At 67.4% G+C, this 25,709-nt stretch overlaps 1 protein-coding gene across 1 annotated transcript; it reads right to left on the reverse strand.

The window, feature by feature from the left end:
* Positions 1 to 2,452: 2,452 nt before the first annotated feature.
* LOC142403380 (liprin-alpha-3-like) lies at positions 2,453 to 25,142 on the reverse strand (the record flags this gene model as incomplete). The annotated part of the gene is made up of 10 exons (XM_075489614.1): positions 24,899 to 25,142; positions 22,551 to 22,652; positions 20,044 to 20,208; positions 17,860 to 17,937; positions 15,572 to 15,646; positions 14,032 to 14,232; positions 10,586 to 10,732; positions 6,879 to 7,013; positions 3,288 to 3,371; positions 2,453 to 2,584 (listed from the first exon to the last, which is right to left on the reverse strand). Coding segments are annotated over exons 1-10 (1,350 nt in total), but the record flags the coding sequence as incomplete, so codon positions are not given.
* Positions 25,143 to 25,709: the final 567 nt, after the last annotated feature.

Raw genomic sequence — 25,709 nt, forward strand, 5'->3', positions numbered from 1 at the left:
CAGGATCCCCCAAGACCCCCCACCTTCTCCTCCAGAGCCCACATCCTGGCTCCCCAGACCCTCCAGACCCCCCCAGACCCCCAAAACCCCCTCCAGGACCCCCCAGACCCACCCAAGACCCCCCCAGACTCCCCCGGACCCCCCCCAGCCTCCCCATTCTCTCCTCCAGAGCCCCCATCCTGGCTCCCCAGACCCTCAAGACCCCCCCAGACCCCCCAGGATCCCCCAAGACCCCCCACCTTCTCCTCCAGAGCCCCCATCCTGGCTCCCCAGACCCCTCAGGGACCCCCAAACCCCCAGGACCCCCCAGAACCCCCCAGAACCCCCCACCTTCTCCTCCAGAGCCCCCATCCTGGCTCCCCAGACCCTCCAGACCCCCCCAGAACCCCCAGAACTCCCCCAGAACCTCCCCAGAACCCCCCCAGGACCTCCAGACCCACCCAAGCCCCCCCAGGACCCCCCCGAACCCCCCCCGAACCCCCCACCTTCTCCTCCAGGGCCCCCATCCTGGCTCCCCAGACCCTCCAGACCCCCCCAGACCCCCAAAACCCCCTCCAGGACCCCCCAGACCCACCCAAGACCCCCCAGGACCCCCCAGAACCCCCCCAGAACTCCCCACCTTCTCCTCCAGGGCCCCCATCCTGGCTCCCCAGACCCCTCAGAGACCCCCAAACCCCCAGAATCCCCCCCAGGACCCCCAGACCCACCCAAGACCCCCCAGGACCCCCCCAAACCCCCCCAGAACCCCCCACCTTCTCCTCCAGAGCCCACATCCTGGCTCCCCAGAACCTCCAGACCCCCCCCAGAACCCCCAGAACTCCCCCAGAACCTCCCCAGAACCCCCCCAGGACCTCCAGACCCACCCAAGACCCCCCAGGACCCCCCAGAACCCCCCAGAACCCCCCACCTTCTCCTCCAGGGCCCCCATCCTGGCTCCCCAGACCCTCAAGACCCCCCAGACCCCCAAAACCCCCTCCAGGATCCCCAGACCCACCCAAGACCCCCCAGACTCCCCCGGACCCCCCCCAGAACCCCCCACCTTCTCCTCCAGGGCCCCCATCTTGGCTCCCCAGACCCCTCAGAGCCCCCAAACCCCCAGAACCCCCCCAGGACCCCCAGACCCACCCAAGACCCCCCAGGACCCACCAGAACCCCCCAGAACCCCCCATCTTCTCCTCCAGAGCCACCATCCTGGTTCCCCAGACCCTCCAGACCCCCCCAGACCCCCAAAACCCCCTCCAGGACCCCCCAGACCCACCCAAGACCCCCCAGACTCCCCGGACCCCCCCCAGAACCCCCCACCTTCTCCTCCAGGGCCCCCATCTTGGCTCCCCAGACCCCTCAGAGCCCCCCAAACCCCCAGAACCCCCCCAGGACCCCCAGACCCACCCAAGACCCCCCAGGACCCCCCAGAACCCCCCACCTTCTCCTCCAGGGCCCCCATCTTGGCTCCCCAGACCCCTCAGAGCCCCCCAAACCCCCAGAACCCCCCCAGGACCCCCAGACCCACCCAAGACCCCCCAGGACCCCCCAGAACCCCCCCAGAACCCCCCACCTTCTCCTCCAGAGCCCCCATCCTGGCTCCCCAGACCCTCCAGAACCCCCCCAGAACCCCCAGAACTCCCCCAGAACCTCCCCAGAACCCCCCCAGGACCTCCAGACCCACCCAAGACGCCCCAGGACCCCCAGAACCCCCCCAGGACCCCCCACCTTCTCCTCCAGAGCCCCCATCCTGGCTCCCCAGACCCTCAAGACCCCCCCAGACCCCCCAGGATCCCCCAAGACCCCCCACCATCTCCTCCAGGGCCCCCATCCTGGCTCCCCAGACCCCTCAGAGCCCCCCAAACCCCCCAGAACCCCCCCAGGACCCCCAGACCCACCCAAGCCCCCCCAGGACCCCCCAGAACCCCCCAGAACCCCCCATCTTCTCCTCCAGAGCCCCCATCCTGGTTCCCCAGACCCTCCAGACCCCCCCAGACCCCCAAAACCCCCTCCAGGACCCCCCAGACCCACCCAAGACCCCCCAGGACCCCCCAGAACCCCCCCAGAACCCCCCACCTTCTCCTCCAGAGCCCCCATCCTGGCTCCCCAGACCCTCCAGACCCCCCCAAACCCCCAGAATCCCCCCCAGGACCCCCAGACCCACCCAAGACCCCCCAGGACCCCCCAGGACCCCCCAGAACCCCCCACCTTCTCCTCCAGAGCCCACATCCTGGCTCCCCAGACCCTCCAGACCCCCCCAGACCCTCAAAACCCCCTCCAGGACCCCCAGACCCACCCAAGACCCCCCAGACTCCCCTGGACCCCGCCAGCCTCCCCATTCTCTCCTCCAGGGCCCCCATCCTGGCTCCCCAGACCCCTCAGAGCCCCCAAACCCCCAGAACCCCCCCAGGACCCCCAGACCCACCCAAGCCCCCCCAGGACCCCCCCGAACCCCCCCAGAACCCCCCACCTTCTCCTCCAGAGCCCCCATCCTCTCCTTGAGGTGGAGCTGGAGCCGCTCGTTGGACTCGCAGAGCAGGCGATCGACCGTTTCCGACAGCCGCTTGTTGTGCTCGTCGTTCATCTTCTCCCGCTGACGAGCCTTTGGGGGGGGTCCTCAACATCGGGGGGGGGCCCACTGACACCCCCCAACACCAGCACCTTCCCCCAGAGCCCCCACAGGGAGAGCAACCCCCCTGAGCTACCTGCAGACCCCCCCCCCCCCCGTACCCCAAAATCCCCCATGCACCTTTCAAGTCCCCCAATGACCCCTCCAAGCCCCTCAATGACACCCCCTGCACCCCAAAACCCCTCATGCACCCCCCAGGTCCCCCCCCAAGCTCCCCTCCAAGACCCCTGGGACCCCAAAATCCCTCATACACCTCCCAAGCCCCTGCATAACCCCCCTAAGCCCTCCACGTGCACCCCGAAAGCCACACACACCTCCCAAGTCCCCCAATGACACCTCCAAGTCCCCCCCCCCATGAACCCCTGGACCCCAAAACCCCCCCTGCACCTCCCCCAAACCCCATACAAGCCTGTGGGAGCCCCCAACCCCCCCCCACTCCCATGACACCCCTCAGCCCCCCCCCAGGGACCCCAAGACCCCCTCATGCGCCCCTCAATCCCCAAGGAGCCCCAACTCCCAAGGGCATCCCCAGGCACCCCCAAATTCCAAGGGTACCCCCAGTTCCCAGGACCCCCCCCCAGTCCCCAGGGACCCCCAGATCCCAAGGGACCCCCACACACCCCAGAACCCCCCCCAGCCCCCCAGGGGTCTCCCAGTTGGGGGTCCCGCCTCTCACCCGCTGCAGCTCCTGGTTCTTCTCCTGCAGTTGGGCCTCGAGCTGCCGGAGGCGCTCCTCAAAGTTCCCGTGGCGCTCCTCGGCCTGAGGACGTGGGGGGACAGGGGGACACGGGGACATGGGGACACATGGGGACATGGGGACCCACAGGGACATGGGGACACATGGGGACATGGGGATGAACAGGGACATGGGGACCCACAGGAACATGGGGAGACACGGGGACATGGGGATGGATGGGGACATGAGGACCCATAGGGACACGGGGATGGATGGGGACATGGGGACCCATAGGGACATGGGGATGGATGGGGACATGGGGATGGATGGGGACATGGGGACATATGGGGACATGGGGATGGATGGGGACATGGGGACCCACAGGGACATGGGGACCCACAGGGACATGGGGATGGATGGGGACATGGGGATGGATGGGGACATGGGGACCCACAGGGACATGGGGATGGATGGGGACATGGGGACACATGGGGACATGGGGATGGATGGGGACATGGGGACCCACAGGCACATGGTGACCCACAGGGACAAGGGGACCCATGGAGACATGGGCATAGATGGGGACATGGGGACCCACAGGGACATGGGGACACATGGGGACATGGGGACACATGGGGACATGGGGATGGATGAGGACATGGGGACCCACAGGGACATGGGGATGGATGGGGACATGGGGACCCACAGGCACATGGTGACCCACAGGGACAAGGGAACCCACGGAGACATGGGCATAGATGGGGACATGGGGACACATGGGGACATGGGGATGGATGGGGACATGGGGACACAAGGGGACATGGGGACCCACAGGGACATGGGGACACACGGGGACATGGGGACACACGGGGACATGGGGATGGATGGGGACATGGGGACCCACGGGGACATGGGGACACGGGGACATGGGGACACAAGGGGACATGGGCACCAACAGGAACATGGGGACACATGGAGACATGGGGATGAACAGGGACATGGGGACCCACAGAAACATGGGGAGACATGGGGACATGGGGATGGATGGGGACATGGGGACCCATAGGGACATGGGGATGGATGGGGACATGGTGACCCATGGGGACATGGGGACCCACAGGGACATGGGGGTGGATGGGGACATGGGGACCAATGGGGACATGGGGATGGATGGGGACATGGGGACACATGGGGACATGGGGACCCACAGGGACATGGGGACACATGGGGACACGGGGATGGATGAGGACATGGGGACCCACGGGAACATGGGGACACATGGGGACATGGGGATGGATGGGGACATGGGGATGGATGGGGACATGGGGACCCACAGGGACACGGGGACCCACGGGGACATGGGGATGGATGGGGACATGGGGACCCACAGGGACACGGGGACCCACGGGGACATGGGGATGGATGGGGACATGGGGACCCACGGGGACCCACAGGGACATGGGGATGGACAGAGACACCAGGACCGAGGGGGACACGGGGGAGGGGACAGTGGGGGATCGGGGACACGGGGCACAGAGGGGAACGTGGGAGTGGAGGGGGACACGGGGAGGAGGGGACAGGGACGTGGGGACAGTGGAGACACCTGGGTGAGCGCAGCCCCCCAGCTGTGGGTCACCGTGTCCCCGAGCCCACTGTGGTGAGGGCAGCAGCTCCCGCAGCCACCCCAGGACCCCCCAGGAGCCTCCAGGACCCCCCAGGGACCCCCCAGAACACCCCAAGACCCCCCAGAACCCTCCAGAACCCCCCAGAACCCCCCCCAAGACCCCCCCAAACCCTCCAGGACCCCCCAGGACCCTCCAGGACCCCAAGGACCATCCAGGACCCCCCAGAACCCCCAAAACCCTCCAGGACCCCCAAGGACCCTCCAGGACCCCCAAGGACCATCCAGGACACCCCAGAACCCCCCCCAAACCCACCAGGACCCTCAAGGACCCTCCAGGACCCCTCAGGACCCCCCAGGACCCGCCAGGACACCCAAGGACCATCCAGGACACCCCAGAACCCCCCCAAACCCTCCAGGACCCCCAAGGACCCCCCAGGACCCCCCAGGACCCTGAAGGACCCCCCAGGACCCCCAAGGACCATCCAGGACCCCCAAGGACTCCCCCAAACCCTCCAGGACCCCCCAGAACCCCCCAGGACCTCCCCCAAATCCTCCAGGACCCCCCAGGACCCCCCAGAACATCCCAAGACCCCCCAGAACCCTCCAGAACCCCTCAGGACCCCCCCCAAACCCTCCAGGACCCCCAAGGACCATCCAGGACCCCCCAGAATCCCCCCCAAACCCTCCAGGACCCCCAAGGACCCTCCAGGACCCCCAAGGACCCCCCCAAACCCTCCAGGACCCCCAAGGACCCTCCAGGACCCCTCAGGACCCCCCAGGACCCTCCAGGACCCCCAAGGACCATCCAGGACCCCCAAGGACCCCCCCCAAACCCTCCAGAACCCCCCAGGACCCCTCCAGAACCCTTCAGGACTCCCAAAGACCCCCCAAGACACCCTCAGGACCCCCCCCCAGAACCCCCCAGGACCCCCCCAGGGACCCCTTTGCCCACCTTGATGAGCACTACAGTGCCCCAGAGCCCCCTATAGCCCCTCTATACCTCCCAGGACCCCCCCCAGACCACCCCCAGAACCCCCCCAGGACCCCCAGGTTCCCCCCAGAACCCTCAAGGTCCCCCCCCAGAATCCTCCAGATCCCCCCCAAGACCCCCCCTAGATCCTCCACCCATCTTGGTGAAGGCTGCAGTGCCCCATAGCCACCCCAGAACCCCCCAAGGACACTCAAGGACCCCCCAGGACCCACCACAACCCCCCAAGAACCCCCCAGGACCCCCATGTCCCCCCCAGAACCCTCAAGGTCCCCCCCAGAATCCTCCAGATCCCCCCCAAGACCCCCCCTAGATCCTCCACCCATCTTGGTCAAGGCTGCAGTGCCCCATAGCCACCCCAGAACCCCCCAAGGACACTCAAGGACCCCCCAGGACCCACCACAACCCCCCAAGAACCCCCCAGGACCCCCACGTCCCCCCCAGAACCCTCAAGGTCCCCCCCAGAATCCTCCAGATCCCCCCCAAGACCCCCCCTAGATCCTCCACCCATCTTGGTCAAGGCTGCAGTGCCCCATAGCCACCCCAGAACCCCCCAAGGACCCTCAAACACCCCCCAGGACCCACCACAACCCCCCAAGAACCCCCCAGGACCCCCACGTCCCCCCCAGAACCCTCAAGGTCCCCCGCAGAATCCTCCAGATCCCCCCCAAGACCCCCCCTAGATCCTCCACCCATCTTGGTGAAGGCTGCAGTGCCCCATAGCCACCCCAGAACCCCCCAAGGACACTCAAGGACCCCCCAGGACCCACCACAACCCCCCAAGAACCCCCCAGGACCCCCACGTCCCCCCCAGAACCCTCAAGGTCCCCCGCAGAATCCTCCAGATCCCCCCCAAGACCCCCCCTAGATCCTCCACCCATCTTGGTCAAGGCTGCAGTGCCCCATAGCCACCCCAGAACCCCCCAAGGACCCTCAAACACCCCCCAGGACCCACCAGAACCCCCCAGGACCCCCCTACCTTGGTGAGAGCTGCCACCCTCTGAGCCAGCTGGGCCTCGATCTCGGGCAGGGTCTCGGCTTTCTGCAGGGTCTGCTGGAGCTTGGCCTTGGCGTCCTCCAACCACTCCTGAAGCTGCCGACCCTTCTCCTCGCTCTGTGGGGACGGGGACAGCGTCGTGGGGTGGGGGACATGGCCATGGAGAGGGGGACATCGTCATGGGGTGGGGGACATGGCCACGGGGTGGGGGAAATCACCCACTGGAGCTTCTCGGGGGAGGAGCACTGTCCCATCAAGCCCACCACCATGAGGGCATCACCCCATGGAGGTCCCCTGTGTGGGGACATGTGGGTCATGGGGACATGTGGGACATGGGGACGTCACCCCATGGAGCTCTTTGGGACAGGGACATCACCGTGGGACATGGGGACGTCACCCCATGGAGCTCTTTGGGACAGGGACATCACCGTGGGGCATGGGGACGTCACCCCATGGAGCTCTTTGGGACAGGGACGTCACCGTGGGACATGGGGACGTCACCCCACGGAGCTCTTTGGGACAGGGACGTCACCGTGGGACATGGGGACGTCACCCCATGGAGCCCTTTGGTGTGGGAACACCATTGTGGGACATAGGGACATCACCCCATGGAGCTCTTTGGGACAGGGACGTCACCGTGGGACATGGGGACATCACCCCATGGAGCTCTTTGGGACAGGGACATCACCGTGGGACATGGGGACATCACCCCATGGAGCTCTTTGGGACAGGGACATCACCGTGGGGCATGGGGACGTCACCCCACGGAGCTCTTTGGGACAGGGACGTCACCGTGGGACATGGGGACGTCACCCCATGGAGCTCTTTGGGACAGGGACGTCACCGTGGGACATGGGGACGTCACCCCATGGAGCTCTTTGGGACAGGGACGTCACCGTGGGGCATGGGGACGTCACCCCACGGAGCTCTTTGGGACAGGGACGTCACCGTGGGCCATGGGGACGTCACCCCACGGAGCTCTTTGGGACAGGGACGTCACCGTGGGCCATGGGGACGTCACCCCACGGAGCTCTTTGGGACAGGGACGTCACCGTGGGCCATGGGGACGTCACCCCACGGAGCTCTTTGGGACAGGGACGTCACCGTGGGCCATGGGGACGTCACCCCACGGAGCTCTTTGGGACAGGGACGTCACCGTGGGGCATGGGGACGTCACCCCACGGAGCTCTTTGGGACAGGGACGTCACCGTGGGGCATGGGGACGTCACCCCACGGAGCTCTTTGGGACAGGGACGTCACCGTGGGGCATGGGGACGTCACCCCACGGAGCTCTTTGGGACAGGGACGTCACCGTGGGGCATGGGGACGTCACCCCACGGAGCTCTTTGGGACAGGGACGTCACCGTGGGGCATGGGGACGTCACCCCACGGAGCTCTTTGGGACAGGGACGTCACCGTGGGGCATGGGGACGTCACCCCACGGAGCTCTTTGGGACAGGGACGTCACCGTGGGCCATGGGGACGTCACCCCACGGAGCTCTTTGGGACAGGGACGTCACCGTGGGGCATGGGGACGTCACCCCACGGAGCTCTTTGGGACAGGGACGTCACCGTGGGGCATGGGGACGTCACCCCACGGAGCTCTTTGGGACAGGGACGTCACCGTGGGGCATGGGGACGTCACCCCACGGAGCTCTTTGGGACAGGGACGTCACCGTGGGGCATGGGGACGTCACCCCACGGAGCTCTTTGGGACAGGGACGTCACCGTGGGGCATGGGGACGTCACCCCACGGAGCTCTTTGGGACAGGGACGTCACCGTGGGGCATGGGGACGTCACCCCACGGAGCTCTTTGGGACAGGGACGTCACCGTGGGGCATGGGGACGTCACCCCACGGAGCTCTTTGGGACAGGGACGTCACCGTGGGGCATGGGGACGTCACCCCACGGAGCTCTTTGGGACAGGGACGTCACCGTGGGGCATGGGGACGTCACCCCACGGAGCTCTTTGGGACAGGGACGTCACCGTGGGGCATGGGGACGTCACCCCACGGAGCTCTTTGGGACAGGGACGTCACCGTGGGGCATGGGGACGTCACCCCACGGAGCTCTTTGGGACAGGGACGTCACCGTGGGACATGGGGGTCCCAGGGTTTGTGCCCCGGGGTGGAGGTCCCAGGGTGGGGGTCCTGGGTGGTGGGTCCCAAGGTGGGGGTCCCAGGGTGGGGGTCCCAGGGTGGGGTTCCTAGGGTGGGGGTCCCAGGGTGGGGGTCCCAGGTGGTGGGTCCCAAGGTGATGGTCCCAAGGTGGGTGTCCCATGGTGGGGTTCCTAGGGTGGGTCCCAAGGTGATGGGTCCCAAGGTGGGGGTCCCAGGGTGGAGGTCCCAGGGTGGGGTTCCTAGGGTGGGAGTCCCAGGGTGGGGGTCCCAGGTGGTGGGTCCCAAGGTGATGGTCCCAAGGTGGGTGTCCCATGGTGGGGTTCCTAGGGTGGGTCCCAAGGTGATGGTCCCAAGGTGGTGGGTCCCAAGGTGGGGGTCCCAGGGTGGGGGTCCCAGGGTGGGTCCCAGGGTGGGGGTCCCAAGGTGGGGGTCCCAGGGTGGGGGTCCCAGGTGGTGGGTCCCAAGGTGATGGTCCCAAGGTGGGTGTCCTATGGTGGGATTCCTAGGGTGGGTCCCAAGGTGATGGTCCCCAGGTGGTGGGTCCCAAGGTGGTGGGTCCCAAGGTGGGGGTCCCAGGGTGGGGTTCCCAGGGTGGGGTTCCTAGGGTGGGGGTCCCAGGGTGGGGGTCCCAGGGTGATGGTCCCAAGGTGGGGTTCCTAGGGTGGGTCCCAAGGTGATGGTCCCAAGGTGGTGGGTCCCAAGGTGGTGGGTCCCAAGGTGGGGGTCCCAGGGTGGAGTTCCCAGGGTGGGGTTCCTAGGGTGGGGTTCCTAGGGTGGGGGTCCCAGGGTGGGGGTCCCAGGTGGTGGGTCCCAAGGTGATGGTCCCAAGGTGGTGGGTCCCAAGGTGGTGGGTCCCAAGGTGGGGGTCCCATGGTGGGGTTCCTAGGGTGGGGTTCGTAGGGTGGGGGTCCCAGGGTGGGGGTCCCAAGGTGATGGTCCCAAGGTGATGGTCCCAAGGTGGTGGGTCCCAAGGTGGGGGTCCCAGGGTGGAGGTCCCAGGGTGGGGTTCCTAGGGTGGGGGTCCCAGGGTGGGGGTCCCAGGTGGTGGGTCCCAAGGTGATGGTCCCAAGGTGGGTGTCCCATGGTGGGGTTCCTAGGGTGGGTCCCAAGGTGATGGTCCCAAGGTGGTGGGTCCCAAGGTGGTGGATCCCAAGGTGGGGGTCCCAGGGTGGGGGTCCCAGGGTGGGGTTCCTAGGGTGGGGGTCCCAGGTGGTGGGTCCCAGGTGGTGGGTCCCAAGGTGATGGTCCCAAGGTGGTGGGTCCCAAGGTGGTGGGTCCCAGGGTGGGGGTCCCAGGGTGGTGTGTCCCAAGGTGATGGGTCCCAAGGTGGGGGTCCCAGGGTGGGGGTCCCATGGTGGGGTTCCTAGGGTGGGGGTCCCAGGTGGTGGGTCCCAGGTGGTGGGTCCCAAGGTGATGGTCCCAAGGTGGTGGGTCCCAAGGTGATGGTCCCAGGGTGGGGGGTCCCAGGGTGGGGGTCCCAGGGTGGGGGTCCCAGGTGGTGGGTCCCAAGGTGGGGGTCCCATGGTGGGGGTCCCAGGGTGGGGGTCCCGGGGACGCGGCCCCCCCACCTGGCGGTAGAGCGAGTCCTTGCTGGCCAGCTCGTTCTCCAGGCGGTCGTTGGCGTCGTGCAGGGAGGTGGCCTCGCGCTGGGCGCTCAGGTAGCGTTTCTCCAGGGTGGTGATGCGCTCCTCCATGTCCTCCCGCTGCGCCAGCGCCTGTCCCCAACGTCCCCAACGGGACCCGCGGGACGGGGACGGGGTGGGGATGGAGATGGCGTGGGGACGGAGATGGGGATGGCACGGGGACAGGGACGGCATGGGGACAGGGACAGGGATGGCGTTGGGGACAGGGACGGCATGGGGAGGGGGACAGCATGGGGATGGGGACAGCATGGGGTTGGGGACAGGGACGGCATGGGGACAGGGATGGCATGGGGACAGGGACAGCATGGGGTTGGGGACAGGGACGGCATGGGGTTGGGGACAGGGATGGCATGGGGTTGGGGACAGGGACGGCATGGGGACAGGGACAGCATGGGGTTGGGGACAGGGATGGCATGGGGACAGGGACGGCATGGGGACAGGAGTGGCATGGGGTTGGGGACAGGGATGGCATGGGGACAGGGACGGCATGGGGACAGGGACGGCATGGGGTTGGGGACAGGGACGACATGGGGACAGGGACAGGGACGGGGATGGCATGGGGATGGGGATGGCATGGGGACAGGGACAGCATGGGGTTGGGGACAGGGATGGCATGGAGACAGGGACGGCATGGGGACAGGGATGAGATGGGGAGGGGGACAGGGATGGCATGGGGTTGGGGACAGGGACGGCATGGGGACGGGGACGGCATGGGGACAGGGATGGCATGGGGTTGGGGACAGGGATGGCATGGGGAGGGGGACAAGGACATCACAGGGATGACAATAGGGACAAGGATGGCGTGGGGATGGAGATGGCACGGGGACGGCATGGGGACAGGGACAGGGACAGGATGGGGATGGGGACAGGGACGCCATGGGGATGAGGATGGGGACAGGGACGGGATGGGGACAGGGATGGGGACAGGGACAGGGACGGGATGGGGACAGGGACGGGATGGGGACAGGATGGGGACAGGGATGGGGACAGGGACGGGACGGGGATGGGGATGGGGACAGGATGGGGACAGGATGGGGACAGGGACGGGACGGGGATGGGGATGGGGACGGGGATGGGGACAGGGATGGGGACAGGGACGGGACGGGGATGGGGATGGGGACAGGATGGGGACAGGGACGGGACGGGGACGGGGATGGAGACAGGATGGGGACAGGGACAGGGACAGGGACGGGATGGGGATGGGGACAGGGACAGGGATGGGACGGGGACGAGGATGGGGACAGGATGGGGACAGGACGGGGATGGGATGGGGACAGGGACGGGACGGGGATGGGGATGGGGACAGGATGGGGACAGGATGGGGACAGGGACGGGACGGGGACGGGGATGGAGACAGGATGGGGACAGGGACAGGGACAGGGACGGGATGGGGATGGGGACAGGGACAGGGATGGGACGGGGACGAGGATGGGGACAGGATGGGGACAGGACGGGGATGGGATGGGGACAGGGACGGGGACGGGGATGGGGACGGGGATGGGGACGGGATGGGGACAGGGACGGGGACAGGGACGGGATGGGGATGGGGACAGGGACAGGGATGGGACGGGGATGGGACGGGGACAGGGACGGGATGGGGACGGGGATGGGACGGGGACAGGGACGGGGACAGGGACGGGATGGGGATGGGGACAGGGACGGGATGGGGACAGGGACGGGATGGGGACGGGGATGGGACGGGGACAGGGACGGGGACAGGGACGGGATGGGGACAGGGATGGGGACAGGGACAGGGATGGGACGGGGACAGGGACAGGGACGGGGACGGGAGAGAGGGGACCCCATGCGGGTGGGGACAGGGAGAGCACGGGGACGCGTGAGGACAGCGATGGGGACGGCGTCCGGGTTTGGGGTGCTCCCAGTTTGGGGCTGCTCCCCAGTCCAGATGTTCCCCAGTTCATGGGTGCTCCCAGTTTGGGGGTGCTCCCAGTCCAGGGGTTCTCCCAGTTGGGGGGTTGTCCCAGTTTGGGGGTGCTCTGGGTTTGGGGGTGCTCCCCAGTTCATGGGTGCTCCCAGTTTGGGGTGCTCCCAGTTGGGGGGTTGTCCCAGTTTGGGGGTGCTCCCCAGTTCAGGGGTGCTTCTGGTTTGGGGGTGCTCCCAGTCCAGGGGTGCTCCCAGTTCAGGGGTGCTCTGGGTTTGGGGGTGCTCCGGGTTAGGGGGTGCTCCCAGTTTGGGGGTGATCTGGGTTTGGGGGTGCTCCCAGTTCGGGGGTGCTCCCAGTTCGGGGGTGCTCTGGGTTTGGGGGTGCTCCCAGTTCGGGGGTGCTCCCCAGTCCAGATGTTCCCCAGTTCATGGGTGCTCCCAGTTTGGGGCTGCTCCCCTGAATCTGGGGGTGCCCTCCCCCAACCTGGGTGCCCCCCCCAATTTGTGGGTGCCCCCCCTCAGTGTGGGTGCTCCCCCCCCCAATCTGGGTGCCCCCCCCCCCAATCTGTGGGTGCTCCCCCCCAATCTGGGTGCCCCCTCCCCCCCCCATTTTGGGGGTGCCCCCCCTCCATTTTGGGGGTGTCCCCCCTCAGTGTGGGTCCCCCCCTCCAATCTGGGTCCCCCCCCCAATCTGGGTGCCCCCCCTCAGTGTGGGTTCTCCCCCCCCCATCTGGGTGCCCCCTCCCCAATCTGTGTGCCCCCTCCCCCCCCCCCATTTTGGGGGTGCCCCTCCCCAATCTGGGTGCCCCCTCCCTCCCTCCCTCCCCCCCCCATTTTGGGGGTGCCCCTCCCCAATCTGTGTACCCCCTCCCTCCCTCCCCCCCCCCCCCATTTTGGGGGTGCCCTCCCTCCATTTTGGGGGTGTCCTCCCTCAGTCTGGGTGCCCCCTCCCCAATCTGTGTGCCCCCTCCCCCCCCCCATTTTGGGGGTGCCCCTCCCCAATCTGTGTGCCCCCTCCCCCCCCCCCCATTTTGGGGGTGCCCCTCCCCAATCTGGGTGCCCCCTCCCTCCCTCCTCCCCCCCTCCCATTTTGGGGGTGCCCCCCCCCAATCTGGGTGCCCCCCCTCAGTGTGGGTTCTCCCCCCCCCAATCTGGGTGCCCCCTCCCCAATCTGTGTGCCCCCTCCCCCCCCCCATTTTGGGGGTGCCCCTCCCCAATCTGTGTACCCCCTCCCTCCCTCCCCCCCCCCCCATTTTGGGGGTGCCCTCCCTCAGTCTGGGTCCCCCTCCCAATCTGTGTGCCCCCTCCCCCCCCCCCCCATTTTGGGGGTGCCCCTCCCCAATCTGGGTGCCCCCTCCCTCCCTCCTCCCCCCCTCCCATTTTGGGGATGCCCTCCCTCAGTCTGGGTCCCTCCCCCCAATCTGGGTGCCCCCTCCCTCCCTCCCCCCCCCCCCCCCCATTTTGGGGGTGCCCCCCCCCCCCCCCACCTCCTTGAGGTCCCTCTGCAGCTTGGCCCCGCTCTCCTGGGCCCGCGCCAGCTCCCGCTGGGCCCCGGCCGCCTCCTCCTGCAGCCGCCCCAGCTGCCGGCACAGGGCGGCCGCTCGCTCCCGCTGCTGGGCCGCCGCCGCCCGCTGCCGGCACAGCGAGGCCTCCAGCTCCGCTTCGCGACGCCGGCCCTCGGGGGTGCCCTGGGGAAGAGAGAGGGGACCTGTGACCTCTGACCTTTCACCCCGCGCCTGACCTCCACCCCACCCCCCCCCCCGTACAACCCCGACTCCCTCCGCCACCCCCAACCCCTCCGGGCCGGCTGCTGGCTCGCAGGTAGGGGGATGTGACCTCTGACCTGCTGACCCCTGACCTCTGGACCCCCAAGTCCTGACCCCTGACCCTGACCCCCGACCCTTGACCCCGACCCCTGACCCTGACTCCCCCCCCAACCCCTCCACCCCTGGCAGCATCTGTCAGCTCTCAGACGCTGCCTGTACGGGGGAACGTGACCCCTGACCCCTGACCCTGACCCCTGACCCCTGACCCCCAAGCCCTGAACCCTGACCCCGACCCCTGATCACCGACCCCTGACCCAGCCCCCTGGCACCTGACCCACAAGCCCTGACCCCTGACCCCTGATCCCCAGCCCCTGACCCCTGACCCCTGACCCCCAAGCCCTGACCCCTGACCCCTGACCCCTGACCCTGACTCCCACCCCCAACCCCTCCACCCCTGGCACCGGCTGTCGGCTCTCAGACACTGCCTGTACGGGGGAACGTGACCCCTGACCCCTGACCCCCGACCCCTGACCCCTGACCCTGACTCCGTCCACCCCTGGCAGCGGCTGCTGGTTCTCAGACACCGCCCGTACAGGGGAACGTGACCCCTGACCCCTGACCCCCGACGCTGACTCCCAACCCCTGATCCTGACCCTTGACCCCGACCCCTGACCCTGACTCCCCTCCACCCCTGGCTCTCAGACGCTGCCTGTACGGGGGAACGTGACCCCTGACCCCTGACCCCTGACCCCCAACACCTGTCCCCCAACCCCTGATCCAGATCCCAACCCCTGACCCCTGACCCCCGACCCCTGACCCCTGACCCTGACTCCCCCCACCCCCAGCCCCTCCACCCGCGCACTCCCCCCACCCCCTTAGGCCTTGTAGGGGGCATGACCCCTGACCCCCTGACCCCTGACCCCCGACCCCTGAACCAGACCCCGACCTCTGACCCCCGACCTCTGACCCTGAACTCTGACCTTGACCCCTCAGCTGTGACCCCAGTGGCTCTAAGCCAAAGGGGGACACGCAGACAGGCGTGACCTGTGACCCCCCTGACCTGTGACCCCCCTGACCCGTGACCCCTGACCCCACGGCATCCCCCTCCCAGGGCACCCAGGACCACCTCCCCCAGGAGACGACCCCTGACCCCTGACCCCGGGAATCCCCAACCCCCGCTGACCCCATGACCGCCCGTGACCCCGCCGCCGTGACCCCGCGACCCCCCCGCCGCGACCCCGTGACCCCCGACCCCTCGTACCGGCGCGTCGCCGTCGCTGGGCGCGTCCTCCAGGCCGGAGCGGCGCCGGGAGAGCTGCTCCCGCAGGGACAGCGACTGCGGACGGACGGACGGACGGACGGGCGGGCGGGCGGGTGGGCGTCACAGCCGACGGGGACAGACACCCGCCCACGGGGACACGGGGACACGGGAACACGGGGACATTGGGACAGTGGGACATGGGGATATGGGGACACGGGGACACAGGGACACGGGGACACCATGACATGGGGACATGGGGACATGGGGACATGGGGACATGGGGACACGGGGACACCATGATACGGGGACACGGGGACATGGGGACACGGGGACATGGGGACAGTGGGACACGGGGACACCATGATACGGGGACACAGGGACACGGGGACATGGGGACCACGGGGACACGGGGACAGTGGGACACGGGGACAGTGGGACACCATGATACGGGGACATGGGGACACAGGGACATGGGGACACAGGGACACCATGACATGGGGACACGGGGACATGGGGACAGTGGGACACGGGGGCATGGGGACATGGGGACACGGGGACACGGGGACACCATGATACGGGGACATGGGGACACAGGGACAGTGGGACACGGGGACACGGGGACACGGGGACATGGGGACATGGGGACACCATGACATGGGGATACGGGGACATGGGGGACATAGGGACACCATGACATGGGGACACGGGGACACAGGAACATGGGGACACAGGGACACCATGACATGGGGACACGGGGACACAGGGACACGGGGACACAGGGACAGTGGGACACGGGTACATGGGGACATGGGGACACCATGATACGGGGACATGGGGACACAGGGACATGGGGACATGGGGACATGGGGACAGTGGGACACCATGATACGGGGACATGGGGACACGGGGACAGTGGGACACGGGGACACGGGGACACAGGGACACAGGGACATGGGGATATGGGGACACAGGGACACGGGGACACGGGGACACAGGGACACAGGGACATGGGGACACGGGGACACGGGGACATGGGGACACCATGATACGGGGACATGGGGACATGGGGACACCATGACATGGGGACACGGGGACATGGGGACACCACGTCATGGGGACAACCACCCATGGGAACATGGGGACACCACGCCATGGGGACACCACGTCATGGGGACATCCACCATGGGGACACCACGCCATGGGGACACCCACCCATGGGGACATGGGGACACCACGTCATGGGGACATGGGGACACCATGACATGGGGACACCACGACATGGGGACAACCACCCATGGGGACATGGGGACACCACGGCATGAGGACACCACGGCATGGGGACACCACGGCATGGGGACAACCACCCATGGGGACACCTTGTCATGGGGACTCCATGTCATGGGGACACCACGGCATGGGGACACCACGGCATGGGGACATCCATCCATGGGGACACCACATCATGGGGACTTGGGGACACCATGTCATGAGGACACCATGTCATGGGGACAACCACCCATGGGGACACCTTGTCATGGGGACACCACGGCATGGGGACACCATGTCATGGGACAACCACCCATGGGGACATGGGGACACCACATCATGGGGACAACCACCCATGGGGACTTGGGGACACCACGACATGGGGACAGCCATCCGTGGGGACATCCACCACGGGGACACCACAACATGGGGACACCACGTCATGGGGACACCACGGCATGAGGACACCACGGCATGGGGACAACCACCCATGGGGACACCTTGTCATGGGGACTCCATGTCATGGGGACACCACGGCATGGGGACACCACGGCATGGGGACAACCACCCATGGGGACAACCACCCATGGGGACACCTTGTCATGGGGACTCCATGTCATGGGGACACCACGGCATGGGGACACCACGGCATGGGGACTTGGGGACACCATGTCATGAGGACACCACGTCATGAGGACACCACGTCATGGGGACAACCACCCATGGGGACACCTTGTCATGGGGACACCACGGCATGGGGACACCACGGCATGGGGACAACCACCCATGGGGACTTGGGGACACCACGTCATGGGGACACCCACCCATGGGGACACCTTGTCATGGGGACACCCATCTATGGGGACATCATATTGTGGTCACACCATCTCATGGGGACACCCCACCCGTGGGGGCACTACATCATGGGGACACCCACCCTCCAGCATCACCCGCCCCATGGCGTCACCCGCCCCACGGTGTCACCCGCCCCACGGCGTCACCCGCCCCACGGCGTCACCCACCTCCTGGTTGGAGACCTCCAGCTCCTCCTCGAGGACGGCCACCCGCTCCAGAGCCACCCGCAGCCGCTCCCGAACCTGCTGGGGACAAAGCCGGGGTGGGGTGGGGTGGGGTGGTGACCCACGTCCCCCCCAGCACCCTTGGGTGCCCCCAGGACCCCCCCAGGCTCCCCCAAACCCCCCACGGGTCCAAGGACCCCTTGGGTGTCCACCAGCCCCCCCAGAACCCTTCCTTGGAGCTCCCGGCCCCCCTGGACTGTCCCCAGACCCCCTTGAGTCCCACCAGGACCCCCTTGGGTCCCCCCAACACCTCCTGGTGTCCCCAGCCCCCTCCCCAAGTCCCATGGGACCACCCAGATGCCCTGGGTCACCACAGGACCTCCCTGGGACCCCAGAGACACCCTTGGGTACCGTGAGGCCCACCCAGGACCACCAGGTCCCACCAGGTCACCCCAGAACCCCCCTGAGACACCCTTGGGTACCACCAAGTCCCACCAGGTCACCCGAGGACCCCCCCCGGGACCCCTGAGACACCCTTGGGTACCACCAGGTCCCTCCTGGGACCACCAACTACCACCAGGTCACCCCAGAACCCCCCTGAGACACCGTTGGGTACCTCCAGGTCCCCCCTGGGACCACCAGGTCCCACCAGGTCACCCGAGGATGCCCCTGAGACACCCTTGGGTACCTCCAGGTCCCTCCTGGGACCACCAGACCCCACCAGGTCACCCCAGGACCCCCCTGAGAGCCCCTGGGGACCACCAGATGCCCCATGGGTCACCCAAGGACCTGCCCTGGGACCACCAAAACACCCTTGGGTACCTCCAGGTCCCACCAGGTCACCCGAGGACCCCCCTGGGACCCCTGAGACACCCTTGGGTACCTCCAGGTGCCCCCTGGGACCACCAGGTCCCACCAGGTCACCCCAGAACCGCCCTGAGACACCCTTGGGTACCTCCAGGTCCCCCCTGGGACCACCAACTCCCACCAGGTCACCCCAGAACCGCCCTGAGACACCCTTGGGTACCTCCAGGTCCCCCCTGGGACCACCAGGTCCCACCAGGTCACCCCAGAACTCCCCCGAGACACCCTTGGGTACCACCAAGTCCCACCAGGTCACCCGAGGACCACCCCTGGGACCCCTGAGACACCCTTGGGTACCACCAGGTCCCTCCTGGGACCACCAACTCCCACCAGGTCACCCCAGAACCCCCCTGAGACACCCTTGGGTACCTCCAGGTCCCACCAGGTCACCCGAGGACCCCCCCCCGGCACCCCTGAGACACCCTTGGGTACCTCCAGGTGCCCCCTGGGACCACCAGGTCCCACCAGGTCACCCCAGAACCCCCCTGAGACACCCTTGGGTACCTCCAGGTGCCCCCTGGGACCACCAGGTCCCACCAGGTCACCCCAGAACCCCCCCGAGACACCCTTGGATACCACCAAGTCCCACCAGGTCACCCGAGGACCCCCCCCGGGACCCCTGAGACACCCTTGGGTACCACCAGGTCCCCCCCAGGACCACCAGGTTGCCCCAGAACCCCCCTGAGACACCCTTGGGTACCTCCAGGTCCCCCCCAGGACCACCAGGTCCCACCAGGTTGCCCCAGAACCCCCCTGAGACACCCTTGGGTACCTCCAGGTCCCCCCCAGGACCACCAGGTCGCCCCAGAACCCCCCTGAGACACCCTTGGGTACCTCCAGGTCCCCCCTGGGACTACCAGGTCCCACCAGGCCAAACCAGAACCCTCCCTGGGATCCCTGAGACCTCCCTGGGGACCACCAGGTCTGACCCTGGGTCACCCCAGAAGCCCCCTGAGACCCTTGAGACAGCCTTGGGCACCACCATGTCCATCCTGGGACCACCAGGTCACCCCAGGAGCCCCCTGGCACATCTGAGACACCTTTGGGCACCACCAGGTCCTCCATGGGACCACCAGGACCCCCTGGACAACCCCCAGGTACCATCAGGTGCCACCAGGTCACCCCAGAAGCCCCCTGAGACCCCTGAGAGCCCCTGGGGACCACCAGATCCCCCATGGGTCACCCCAGGCCCTGCCCTGGGACCACCGAAACACCCTTAGGTACCACCAGGTCCCACCAGGTCACCCCAGGAACCCCCTGAGACCACCCTGGGAGCTCCTAGAGACTTCCCCAAGACCACCCATGACCCCCCTCAGCACCCACCTTCTCATCGAGGGCCTTGTGGTGTTCAAAGAGGGACTTGAGGGCTTTGAGGACCTCGACCTCGGAGGAGACACCAGCGGGGGACTGAGCCTGGCGCTTGACCACCGTCATCCGCAGGGAGCGCTCGTGGCGGGACACCAGGCACTCGAGGTGCTCCAGGAGAAGCTGGGGACATGGGGACATGGGGACATGAGGCACTCGAGGGGCTCCAGGAGAAGCTGGGGACATGGGGCACTCGAAGAGCTCCAGGAAAAGCTGGGGACATGGGGACATGGGGACATCAGGCACTCGAGGAGCTCCAGGAGAAGCTGGGGACATGGGGACATCGGGCACTCGAGGAGCTCCAGGAGAAGCTGGGGACATGGGGACATCGGGCACTCGAGGAGCTCCAGGAGAAGCTGGGGACATGGGGACATGGGGACATGGGGCACTCAAGGAGCTCCAGGAGAAGCTGGGGACATGGGGACATGGGGCACTCAAGATGCTCCAGGAGAAGCTGGGGACATGGGGACAGCAGGCACTCGAGGGACTCCAGGGGAAGGTGGGGACATGGGGGACATGGGGACATGGGGACATCAGGCACTCGAGGTGCTCCAGGAGAAGCTGGGGACATGGGGACATGGGGACATGGGGACATCAGGCACTCGAGGTGCTCCAGGAGAAGCTGGGGACATGGGGACATGGGACATGGGGCACTCGAGGGGCTCCAGGAGAAGCTGGGGACATGGGGACATGGGGACATGAGGCACTCGAGGGGGCTCCAGGAGCATCGGTGGACATGGGGACATGGGGACATCAGGCACTTGAGGAGCTCCAGGAGAAGCTGGGGACATGGGGACATGGGACATGGGGGACAGCAGGCACTCGAGGTGCTCCAGGAGAAGCTGGGGACGTGGGACATGGGGACAGCAGGCACTCGAGGTGCTCCAGGAGCATCTGGGGAAATGAGGACATGGGGACATGGCGACATGGGGCACTCGAGGAGCTCCAGGAGAAGCTGGGGACATGGGGACATGGGGACACCAGGCACTTGAGGAGCTCCAGGAGAAGCTGGGACATGGGGCCATGGGGCCATGGGGCACTCGAGGGACTCCAGGAGAAGCTGGGACATGGGGACATCAGCACTTGAGGAGCTCCAGGAGCATCGGGGCGACATGGGGCCATGGGGGACACCAGGCACTTGAGGAGCTCCAGGAGAAGCTGGGACATGGGGACATGGAGCACTCGAGGGACTCCAGGAGAAGCTGGGGACATGGGGACATGGGGCCATGGGGACATGAGGCACTCGAGGGACTCCAGGAGAAGCTGGGACATGGGGACATCAGGCACTTGAGGAGCTCCAGGAGCATCGGGCGACATGGGGCCATGGGGACACCAGGCACTTGAGGAGCTCCAGGAGAAGCTGGGACATGGGGACATGGGGACATGGGGACATGGGGACATGAGGCACTCGAGGGGCTCCAGCAGCATCGGTGGACATGGGGACATGGGGACATGAGGCACTCGAGGTGTTCCAGGAGCATCGGGGTACATGGGGACATGGGGACATGGGGCACTCAAGGAGCTCCAGGAGAAGCTGGGGACATGGGGACATGGGGACATGAGGCACTCGAGGGGCTCCAGGAGAAGCTGGGGACATGGGGACATGGGGACATGAGGCACTCGAGGGGCTCCAGGAGCATCGGGGGACATGGGGACATGGGGACATGGGGACACCAGCACTCGAGGGGCTCCAGGAGAAGCTGGGGACATGGGGACATGGGGACATGGGGACATGGGGCACTCGAGGAGCTCCAGGAGAAGCTGGGACATGGGGACATGGGGACATGGGGCACTCGAGGAGCTCCAGGAGAAGCTGGGGACATGGGGACATGGGGACATGGGCACTTGAGGAGCTCCAGGAGAAGCTGGGGACATGGGGACATGGGGACATGGGGACATGGGGGCACCAGGCACTTGAGGAGCTCCAGGAGAAGCTGGACATGGGGACATCAGGCACTTGAGGAGCTCCAGGAGCATCGGGCGACATGGGGCCATGGGGACACCAGGCACTTGAGGAGCTCCAGGAGAAGCTGGGACATGGGGACATGGGGACATGGGGCACTTGAGGAGCTCCAGGAGAAGCTGGGGACATGGGGACATGGGGACATGGGGACATGGGGACACCAGGCACTTGAGGAGCTCCAGGAGAAGCTGGGACATGGGGACATGGGGACATGGGGCACTCGAGGAGCTCCAGGAGAAGCTGGGGACATGGGGACATGGGGACATGGGGCACTCGAGGGACTCCAGGAGAAGCTGGGACATGGGGACATCAGGCACTTGAGGAGCTCCAGGAGCATCGGGGGACATGGGGCCATGGGGACACCAGGCACTCGAGGAGCTCCAGGAGAAGCTGGGCCATGGGGCCATGGGGCCATGGGGACACCAGGCACTCGAGGAGCTGCAGTCGCAGCTGGGACGCGGGGACGCGGGGACGCGGTGGCGGGGGCGGTGGTGGCCCTCACCCGGGTGTTGTTGCGCTCGGCCTTGAGCTCGGCGATCTCCTCCTCCCGCTCCAGCAGCTGCTCCCGGCAGAGGTTGAGCTCCTTCGTCAGCGCCGCGAACTCCTGGGGACACGGGGACGTCGGGGGACGTGAGGGGACGGGGGGGGACAGCGGGGTCCTGGGGCACAGGGGGACGGGGGGGGGGGGGGGACGTGGGGGGACACGGGGACGTATGGGGACATGGGGGGAAATTGGGGACGTGGGGGGACGTGGGGGGACATGGGGGGACATGGGGGACGTGGGGGGACATGGGGGATGTGGGGGACTTGGGGGGACATGGGGGGACATTGGGGGACATGGGGGGACATGGGGGGACGTGGGGGGACGTGGGGGGACGTGGGGGGACGTGGGGGACGTGGGGGACGTGGGGGACTTGGGGGGACTTGGGGGGACTTGGGGGGACATTGGGGGACATGGGGGGACATGGGGGACGTGGGGGGACAGGGGGGGACAGGGGGGGACATTGGGGACGTGGGGGACCTTGGGGGGATGTGGGAGGATGTGGGGGGACATATGGGGACATGGGGGGGACATGGGGGGACATCGGGGACGTGGGGGACTTGGGGGGACATGGGTGGACATTGGGGACATGGGGGACATATGGGGACATGGGGGGACATGGGGGATGTGGGGGGACATGGGGGGATGTGGGGGGACGTGGGGGGACATGGGGGGACATGGGGGGACATGGGGATGTATGGGGACATGGGGGGACATTGGGGACATGGGGGGACGTGGGGGACGTGGGGGACGTGGGGGACGTGGGGGGACGTGGGGGGACATTGGGGACGTGGGGGGACGTGGGGGGACGTGGGGGATGTGGGGGGAGATACGGGGACATGGGGGACATGGGGGACGTGGGGACATATGGGGACATGGGGGGACATTGGGGACATTGGGGATGTGGGGGGGACATGGGGGGACGTGGGGGGATGTGGGGGACATGGGGGGACGTGGGGGGATGTGGGGGACATGGGGGGACATATGGGGACATGGGGGGACATTGGGGACGTTGGGGACATGGGAGGATGTGGGGGGACATTGGGGACATGGGGGGATATGGGGGGACATGGGCGGACATTGGGGACATGGGGGGACGTGGGGGACGTGGGGGGATGTGGGGGGACGTGGGGGATGTGGGGGGAGATATGGGGACATGGGGGACATGGGGGACGTGGGGGGACGTGGGGACATATGGGGACATTGGGGACATTGGGGATGTGGGGGGACATGGGGGGACGTGAGGGGACATTGGGGACATGGGGGGACATTGGGGACGTGGGGGGACATGGGGACACCAATAGCCCCGCCCCTCCCTTAACTCCTCCTCTCCCTCCACCCCACCCTTCTCCTTATCCCCGCCCCTTTTCTTAGCCCCGCCTCCTCCCCCCCCCCCCCCCCCCCGTGCCCTGGCCACTGGTCCCACTCCCTTCATTAGCCACGCCCCTTAATTAGCCACGCCCCGTGTTAGCCACGCCTCCACTTAGCCACTCCCTCCCCTACTCCACCCCTCCCTCTCCCTGTAACTCCGCCCACCCCACACCCTGACCACGAGTCCCACCCCCAATTGACCACGCCCTCCATTAACCACGCCCCTTGACAGCCACACCTCCAAACGAAACCACGCCCCCTTAAACGCTGCCTCCTCCACCCCACCCCCTCCCCTTACCTCCTCCCAAACCCCGCCCCCTCACGCCCCGCCCCACGTAGCCCTGCCCCCGTGTAGCCACGCCCCTCTCCTTGACTCTTCCTGCTCCATCCATTAACTCCACCCACCCCACGCCCCTCCCCAAGCCCCTCCCACTCAAACCCCGCCCCAAAGCCCCGCCCCTCATGCCCCACCCCTTTAGGCCCCGCCCCACTAAACCACGCCCCCTCTCCTTAACTCTCCCCTTAACTCCGCCCACCCCACACCCTCCCCTTCCCCTTCCCTTCCCCCTCCCCTCAAGCCGCGCCCCCTGAAGCCACGCCTCCTCAAGCCCCGCCCCAATTAAACCACGCCCCCTCTCCTTGACCACCTCCCCACTCCCTTCCCCTTCACTCTGCCCTCCCCTTCCCCCCTCCCCCTCAAGCCCCACCCCCTCAAGCCCCTCCCCCTCAAGCCCCTCCCCCTCAAGCCCCGCCCCAATTAAACCACGCCCCCTCTCCTTGACCACCTCCCCACTCCCTTCCCCTTCACTCTGCCCTCCCCTTCCCCCTCCCCTTCCCCCTCCCCTTCCCCCCTCCCTTCCCCCCTCAAGCCCCGCCCCCTCACGCCCCGCCCCTCACGCCCCGCCCCCTCACGCCCCGCCCCCTCCCGCCCCGCCCACCTGGGGCAAGGCGCTGGTGAGCTGCCGCTGCAGCGAGTCCTTCTCGTGGGCCAGGTCCCGCAGGCGGAGCTGGGCGGTGGCCAGGCCCTCCTGGGTGTCCCGCAGGGTCTCCAGCAGCCGCTCCCGCTCCCGCAGCATCTGCACCATCAGCTGCTCCAGCCCCGGCTCCTCCGGGCAGCCCGAGCCCCGGCGGGCGTCCTCGCTGATGGTGGGCAGCACCTCGCACATCATCCTGCCTGCGCCCTGCCTGCAAGGTGCACGGTCAGGACCTTGCACATCGTCCTGCCTGCGCCCTGCCTGCAAGGTGCATGGTCAGGACCTCGCCCGTCGGCCTGCCTGCGCCCTGCCTGCAGCATGGGATGGGCAGCACCTCGCACATCGTCCTGCCTGCGCCCTGCCTGCAAGGTGCACGGTCAGGACATCAGCACATCGTCCTGCCTGCGCCCTGCCTGCAAGGTGCATGGTCAGGACATCAGCACATCGGCCTGCCTGCGCCCTGCCTGCAAGGTGCATGGTCAGGACCTCGCCCGTCGGCCTGCCTGCACCCTGCCTGCGACACGGCACGGGCAGCAAATCAGCACATCGTCCTGCCTGCAGCCCCTGTACCTCCACATCGTCCTGCCTGTACCCTGCCCACAGCATAGGATGGGCAGCACCTCGCACATCATCCTGCCTGCGCCCTGCCTGCAAGGTGCACGGTCAGGACATCAGCACATCGTCCTGCCTGCGCCCTGCCTGCAAGGTGCATGGTCAGGACCTCGCCCGTCAGCCTGCCTGCGCCCTGCCTGCAGCATGGGATGGGCAGCACCAT

This window comes from Mycteria americana, unplaced genomic scaffold, assembly GCF_035582795.1.
Source record: "Mycteria americana isolate JAX WOST 10 ecotype Jacksonville Zoo and Gardens unplaced genomic scaffold, USCA_MyAme_1.0 Scaffold_230, whole genome shotgun sequence".
Lineage (NCBI taxonomy): Eukaryota > Metazoa > Chordata > Aves > Ciconiiformes > Ciconiidae > Mycteria > Mycteria americana.